This window comes from Prunus mume, linkage group LG3, assembly GCF_029339155.1.
Source record: "Prunus mume cultivar Tortuosa linkage group LG3, ASM2933915v1, whole genome shotgun sequence".
Lineage (NCBI taxonomy): Eukaryota > Viridiplantae > Streptophyta > Magnoliopsida > Rosales > Rosaceae > Prunus > Prunus mume.
This window is the reverse complement of record NC_142700.1, coordinates 21555177-21563638: the sequence shown is the minus strand read 5'-3', so window position 1 is coordinate 21563638 and position 8462 is coordinate 21555177. Positions and strand designations below refer to the sequence as shown.

Sequence of the window (8462 nt, the reverse complement as noted above, 5' to 3'; positions counted from 1 at the left end):
TACGCTGATTGATTATTTATGTTAGAAACAGAGTTTAATATTTTTAATCCTATTTATCAATTAAATCCAGTTTTAGAAAGAAAAGAAAAAGAAAAAGCTATTAAATGGTGTAAAACATGCCAATTTTTCACAAATGTCAATGGAAACAGCCATTAGTAGGGTATTTTGGATAGATAAGTAGCTCAGAGAGGTATATGTATAACATTATGAGATACAATGAAAATGCCTTCATTTATTGAATATAAAGTTTTATTTCAACTTACTATCGAGTTATAGCTTTGTACAACTGTTCTGTTGGTAATGTGTAAATTTTCTTTACAGTAGCTTGTGGCTTGTGACTTGTCTACGTTAAAAGGGCAATATTGTAGAAGAGTAGTCTGTACATGATGTGTGATTTGTACATAGAGAGCTGTGTTGTGCTGCTGTTTCATGATGCCAAGGCAGTCCAGTAACTTGCTGTGCATAAGCTTGTAGGTGTGCCTATTATACGTGACCATATCCAATGCCTGCCTTCTATTCGTCGCATTTCTGCCAACTGCAATGAAATATCAAACTCAGCAATATCCTTATTAATTTTCACAATGGTATTTAGATTGTGGGGTTGTTTTTTTCTTTTCAATGACATTTTGCAAGAAGGTTTTCGATAATACAAGAATGTATATTGAAATAAAATTATATACATCTGTGGTAATACAAGGATGCTCCATCGCTAATGAGTGTTGTTTAAGTTAGAATTGAAGAAGAAAATGAGGAAAATCTAAAGAGCTCATAAGTAAAGGTGTTGATAAATGACATCATCATTAAGGATCTAGCAGATGGATATGGCTTTTTCATCACAGTTCTTAAAATGATGCAATGGATTTCTGTGACTCCTAGTTAATGTTTGTCAAAATTGCTCTTATCATGGAAGATTGTTTGGCATTTCTAGGTTATATGTCTTTTCCCACTACAGAATATGTTCACATGGTTATGCTGGAATTCTTTTTTATTCTCTACTAGGAAAATGATTAACACAAGTAAATTAAGATAGCAATTTCTTACTCTGCCATCTCTTAGCTCAAAGATTATTGAATCTTCAGCCAAGGGAATTGGTCGTATTGGTGCCACCTGCATAAAATGAAACCAATGAGCATTAGCTTAATAACTTCACATCAGCAATGTATTAGCAATTAGTGCAGCTCATTACTAACCTCTTGATTACAGTCACTGCTTAGTTCATTAACTCCTTCATAATCCTTCTTTGAACTAGCTGCAAAGTCTACGTCAGTACAGAATTGTTCCTTGTCATTTCCTTCCTCACCTCTTTGACCTTCAACATTCGCATTTCTCGAAAAAGGGAAACCGCAGTTCTTCCACCTCCATGTCATTTCATCCATATACCTCAGATAAACATTTCCATTGGAGCCAATAAGAAACAGTTGATTACCTTCGAAGGATGGACCGGGTGAACCAACCAATGTCACAACTTTATGCGGACTTCCATGTTCTACCCAATTCCATCCATCGAATGTGTTCCAGTGGTATTCAACTAGTCCTCCATCTACCGAAAGCATGAAAAGTGAACTTGTTAGTGAAAGCAATGATGGCCTCATAGCAGTTCCAGGCAGTCTTGATAGAATCAAATGCTGAGATTGGTAGTGCTCATGCCACAGTTCAGTCACTTTATTATACTGATATAGCCGACCATTCCTTCCAACAACAAACACTATGTTTTCCCTGAGCAGTTCCTGATCTACTATAGAGGCAATCTTGGTATTTGGAGGGTTTCGGCAATCTTTCCATTTGAACTTCCTCAGGGCAACCTATGGAAGAATATAAGTTGTCAGTCTGTCACCAACTGTAGTGATATCATCATTTGTGAAATTATAACAATATTATTTCCCTTTACAACTAATTTTTTATTTAATGTTCACAAATTGTTAAATATATTCCAGTATACATATACCTCTAATACATTTCTTTAGCATAACTGGAAAAGAATAAAACCTTTTCTTTAAACTCATAAAGCTCATGACCATTGGTAGTCACAAATCCAGTATAACACTGACTTTTTTTCAAATGCAACTATGATGATGGTAATGGTGATATGAATGTGATGTATGACAGTCATGTTATCAATTATGATGAAAGCTCTTGCTTTCGTTTCATGCTTGCATAGTGAGGTATACATCAGACTTAAGATAATGCCGTAGTAAATATGTTTGTGATCTTTTCTTTTTAAAATTTAAGGTCATCGAATCTTCACAGAAGTAGATATTTTCCTTTTTTGTTCCTTTCCAAACTTACCGTGAACTGTAGTAATCTGCCATTTCTGCTCACAAAGAAGAGGGCGTCTTCTGCTGTCACTCTCATAGTTCTGCCAGGAATTCCATCCCATGGAGGACCTCCAACAACTTGCCTTCCTTTCCTCAAGGCAGTGCAATTTATCCATGCTAGATCATTGCTGTTCCTTTCCCTTAGAAGCACACTGCCATATGCGTCAACGACATACAAGCTTCCATTGTAGTTTCCTAGTGCACCCTTAATAGCTGTTGAGTGCTCATGCCTCAGCCACATCCATACATTTTCAGTATAAAGATATTCAAAAGTAAAACCACCATCTGTTATGAGGAAAAATGATCTGCCTCCATGCATCGCTCTCAAATGGAAATTTGTGTTAATCCAGTTGTCAGGAAAACTGTATTCTTCCAGAGGTTTTGTTGGGGCACTACCTGATGTTCCTGGAGTTAAGTAATGCTGCTGTGCCTGGCTTCCTTTTCGCCTTCGTGTCATTGTTCTTGCAATTCCTAAATCATTTGGCTCATCTTTTACGCCTGTGATGCAATTTGTGGGTCCACGCTGTTCTACGCAGTATTCTGCATTCCAGCCTTCCGATTCTGGGGCATCTAATATTGACCACAAATATTTGACTGCTGCTTTCTTTCGGAACATTACTGGATGAGATGGACCAGAGTTTTCACCACCTAAGCCTGATAGATGAAGTTCTGCCAGTCTTCCATCATCCAGTGGAAACAGAATCCTACCAATGTGAATTTGTAGTCCACTAATACCTCTGGCAACTTTTGCATGTAGGGGATGTATATGGCTTACCCATGCTTCTGGAATTTGGTTCTCTTGAGCAATACCTGTATTAATGTGGGAAACTCTTAGATCTAAGGTGCACATTCAGAATTCAGTTTTGTATCATCATAAGTCTATCAGCTTCTCTTCTATAAATCAAAATTTGAAGTGCTTCATAGTTAATCTTATTAAAATTCAACGTACAGTTGGTCATGAATGCCTATAATATGCTTCACAAAGAAATAGATCTCATGATTATCAATTTCTTAAACAGGTACAATCGCACATTGCTTTAAAATTTTGGCCTAAGTAGTAATGGAATAATCTTTTTCTTATTACATAGTGCTTGCTTTCTTTTATCTTTTTCTTATTTTTCCTGGTCGAATAGGCCTGATGAATAAGTTAAGATTCCTAGGTACAGATTATACTGTAATTCAGTTGCATGGATCTTAGTATGATTGGTGCTGTGTGATCACTTGATTCTGCAATTTCTTAGCCTTATTAACTATCTGCTGCTATCAGGCCCTGCAAAACATCACTTTTGCTTATAGTGTTTATGTGGTCTAGTTCCTTTCTTTTCTCACCATCTTTCAATCTCAAGAATAAATTTAAACAGTAACTAATCAATGTCTTAAAGCAACTTTGAAGAAGTATGATTTTGAAGTATGATTTTGAAAGCCACATAAACTTTGATAGGCAAATTACTTTGGTTTTCTTTTCTTGTCTGGTTTGCTTTTGTAGCTCTTTTGTATGTTCATACTTTGTTTGGGGTGGGGGTCATGAGATGTTATTTAGACTCTTGAATGACTAGGATGTGGAAGCACAGTTTTTGTGGAGCTTATGTTAAACTATAACCTCCTTGCAACCTCTGATGAAACTTCCATAGAACAGATGAGTGCATCTCGTTTGCTAGCAAACTATATCGAGAATTAGGCTGACTGTTTCGCCTTGAAATTGGTTTATCAGCTCATTCCAATAAGGAACTGTTTTATTTTCGCTTTTAAAGTTCCTCCTAAATATGATCCTCAGTGAAGCATAACTAATTGAAGTTAATCTTCTGTTATGTGATGTGGCAAACAATATAATATACATTTTCAGTTATCACATTGGTATATTTTTGAACATCACAGGAGGGAAAGATTTGAATTTGGGAAAACTCTGTTCAAGTTGTACGGTTTATAAGATTGGAATAATTGATTTTTTCCATAATTCCTCAACTGACCTGATTGTCTTGGTATTTGATATTCGAAAACTGATCCAGTGGAGGTGGTGAAAAACAACGAGAATAATCTTCCGTTTGTGTCATCCTGCAGCAGCACTGGTGTGATAGAGGTCAGGCGCTGATCCTTTGGACTTCCATAAACTACCCATTTCCATTTCCTTTGGTGCAGTCGTCTCTCTACCAGTTTACCATCCTGCTTATACGCAAAATGTTGTGAGAGTTTTGTTTCAAATTTGGAAAGAAAATGTAACACACAAACAGCACTGAGGTAATGCTTTTACATAATAGTACTGAGACAAATTTTCTGTCTTCTCTAAATGGAAGGTAACTTTTAGCTTCGAATAGTTTGAGCATTCAGTTAAAAGAAAAAATTAATATGATCAGCATATTGTAGTTCATGTTTATATAGTTGCTAATGAACAAATGTTTTTTCAGATCTTCAAGATTCATCCAGAGGTTCAATACTCAATCTAATAGTTATATAAGTTTTAGAGTTAATTAGCTTGAGTTGTTCCCAGATTGTTATTAGGGTATCCATTACAGCTGGCCACCAAACTCTACTTAGTTTTTTTCCCTTCTATACACTTAAAATCTGTCAAATTATTTTTCACTTCAATGCTGAATGTCAGTCTTAGAAGTGATAAATATGAAAATGCAGGAGTACCTTTGTTAGAAGAAACAGGGAAATAGAATGATCTCCACTCGCGCCATGTAAAGTACTCCCCGTCAATGGTATTAGAGAAGCTTCATAAGCTGTTCCTTCTCTCCATATATGCTTCTTCCATGATGGTTTTGAGCTCCTATCATATTCATAAAGATCACCTGCAGAACTGCAATTTACAATTACATGTTATGCTGTATTTGATAACCTCAAAATTATCCTTTCTTTTTGAGTAACCACGGACATAGCAAAGAGTTCGGGGTTAAGGTTTCATTGGGCTTAATTGACTTGTATGATGGTTTGACTAACTGAAGATACGAGCGCATGAGCAAATGCAAAAGAGAGGAGTTACCTTATGGTATAAATTACATCTGTTCTAATACCAGCAGCATCAGCTATTGCTGCAGCATTTGCACCAGGAGGTTGTCCATGATCTACCCATCTGTTCTATGTTTATAGCACAAACGCCCAAGTGAAATTAGAGTCTCCCCATCGACATCTACAGTATAAATCGAGACTGAAATTCAAACTTAAGGCTCAGCATTGGGTGTGATGCTTTCACTTGTGTATATGCGATTCTTACCTTGGAGGCTCAATTTCTCTAAGTTCTAACAGAGTCCCTTTTTTCGTGCAGAAATAGACTCTCCTGGCAGCAATGTAGCAAAATCAAGGTGTTATAAGGTGATACTCAACTTTCTAAATCTTTTCGGTGAAGGTATTCGGGTAAGCTTTCTTAGTATGTAAGTTTCACTCCAAAAGTGAAATTATACTCACTCTCCATCATATGAAACAAGACCAGACTTAATTAAGATCACAGAACTTTGTTCTCCTTCTTCATCTGTGCTTTGACTGAGTGTAGGTGTAAAGTCTACCCAAATAGGCTGTGAGCCCTCACTGATTTTCATCTGAAAGTGCAGAAATGAAACATATGATGAAGAAGGTATATGATAAAACAGCTAGTACAAAAAGACTAGAACACTCTTGCAGTTAAGTAAGCCCCTTTCCATGAATTAGAGTTTCTATCAGCCTGGATATGATATTACTGCAAGAATATGACACGTGCAGATAAAGAGAAAGATGATTTAGAACTGTTTTATGATGAATTCTTCAGACTTCCTGGTCCGAAACTGGACATGAGCACAACATCAGTAAAAAATACATCCACAGAGGATCCAAGTTTTCATCTAACATAGCTAGTAAATCAAACAGTTTCTGGTGATCAGTTTAGAATACAGTGGGAAAATCTACTTACACAAATGAATTGATCAAAGGTTTGCCAGTTCATATCTAAAAATAGATTCCCACCCAAGTAAAATTTGGAACAAGCAGGAAGAAGATTGCAAAATATATATATATATATATATTGATATATTTCAGAAAGATGAATTTAAACTGATATAAATTTGTGCATCTGGTGGGTTAATTATAGTACCTGATATAGATTTCCTGATTCAGAGAGAGCAAGAACTGTATGATTGACAATAAAAACAGAGATTGCATGAGCTCCTGATATTGGCAAATCATGGGGTGCCATCACCCACTGGACCCCATTCCAAAACCTCTCATAGATTGACCCACTTTCACCAGTGACCCAGATGGACATATCAGACATTTTGGTCAAAGAAATTCTCTTTCTCAGAGGCAAAACCACATCAGAATTATTCTCCTTCTCCAATCCTCCTCCATAACCATCATTCTTTTTTACCCTCTCCCTCTTTCCTGGAACATCATCCGATTGGTTTTCTATGTGCTCTTCTTTGTTATTTGTTCCCTCAATTGAACCAACTATAGTACAGTTATCATTAAGACAAGACACCAGATCATAGGGCAATTGAACTTCAACCCAGCTGTTGGTTTGCTCTTTGAACTCCCAAAACCTATCTGTCTTCTGCTCAAATTGTCTATTGGTTTGGGCAAGAAACTGGTGTTGGCACCATGATGCAGAGCCAAGAGCCACAAAACACTTCACTATCAAAAGGATCCAGATAAAGAATATCAAATGAGATATGGACATGGTGGTCCTGAGAACCTTAAAAAGGTGAGAGAGAGAGAGAGAGAGAGAGAGGCAGATATTAAACAGAGAGGCTTCAAAACTAAGATATATAGGTGGTGCCAAGTACAAGTTTGGTTGGTTTGAATCTTTTGTGGTGGCGCATATGGACCACATCTGAACAAAAAAACAAGACTTACAGTATTGAACTCCTTAAAGGACTAACTTCCAATTTTGGAACACAACTGCTCTTTTCCATGGCCTCCATATCCAAAGGACCATGAGAGAGAGAGAGAGAGAGAGAGAGAGAGAGAGATGGAAGGTTGTGCTTGTGGGGGTCCACATATGGTGGGAAGGAGGGTAGTTATAGGAGATGGAGAATCTTGCATCAAATTTCAAGCCCAACAATAGTTATTACAAAGCATGTGAGATAGCTTCATGCCTCTTTTTCTACCTTATATTAAAGTCCTACCAGCCACCATCAATGTTGTTCGCCAATTTTTTTTATTCATTCATGAAAAAATCATCTTGTGGTGTATGATTAATTCAAATATAAGGTTTTACTTTATAGGGTGTTTATTGTTAATAAGTAAGGTATTAGCGTATATACTGACGAGATAATACGTACATTGACAGAGACACTCTAGAGAGATGACATTAATAAACAACCTTCATATACAATATTTCCTATATACTGACATATCATTTGGTGAATAGATTTAGCGAACGCATTTGGTAACTTCAGCTATGTTGTTTGTTTTATAATAACTGCATCGTCATTTGTAGGAGTTTGTAACGTTTTCCAGTTTTTGTTACCTAATTCTAATGACTTCTTGTCAATATATTATTCCTTTGTAGAAGGAGTTACCACACTACCACCATGAAAAATACACTTTCGGACAAGTCTTCTGCTTTCCCAAATTTCAACTTTATTGTAAGGACGATCCAACTCACACCAACTCCTTCATCACAAGGAATTTCTACGTAGCTGCTGGATGAAGACCCAATAAAATCATATAATCATTCGATCATTGTAGCCGTCCGATCTTCGTTGATCGTTTTGAGTATCTCTAAGGTAATATTTTCTTACTAAACCGTCTGATACGTTGTGTTGACACAACATGTTGGGTGAGAAGAAATGCCACGTTGCAAACGTCAGACCCTGAATTTTGATCGATGATCATGTTGATTTTTTATACATGCCAACGTAAGTACTCATCTGACCTCACCATGGCATTAAAACATAATTTTATATTTTCATGAATGATTTTCTGATACAGTAATGATTCTCACCATCAACAATATAAAATGTAAGATATTGTTTGCTATTATTTTACTTGGTTGTCATGAGTTGCATTTTGAAAAGGTAATTAAGTTTCAGCTTAGCCCAGATGTTTACACAAATTATCTGTATGAGGTCATTAGACAATTACTGCGGGAAGGAGGCAGAGCAAGTGGGTTTTTATTGTTGTTTAATACTTTCTTGCTCAATAAACAACAATAAAATTTACATGAGAACGGTGACATTT

At 36.4% G+C, this 8462-nt stretch overlaps 1 protein-coding gene across 1 annotated transcript; it reads right to left on the bottom strand.

The window, feature by feature from the left end:
- Positions 1-212: 212 nt before the first annotated feature.
- LOC103326743 (uncharacterized) lies at positions 213-7231 on the bottom strand. The gene is made up of 10 exons (XM_008228983.2): positions 6376-7231; positions 5718-5848; positions 5527-5589; positions 5296-5385; positions 4947-5112; positions 4283-4475; positions 2287-3125; positions 1191-1802; positions 1042-1107; positions 213-535 (listed from the first exon to the last, which is right to left on the bottom strand). The coding sequence occupies exons 1-10, from the start codon at positions 7108-7110 to the stop codon at positions 428-430; spliced, it is 3003 nt and encodes a 1000-aa protein (XP_008227205.2). The 5' UTR covers positions 7111-7231; the 3' UTR covers positions 213-427.
- Positions 7232-8462: the final 1231 nt, after the last annotated feature.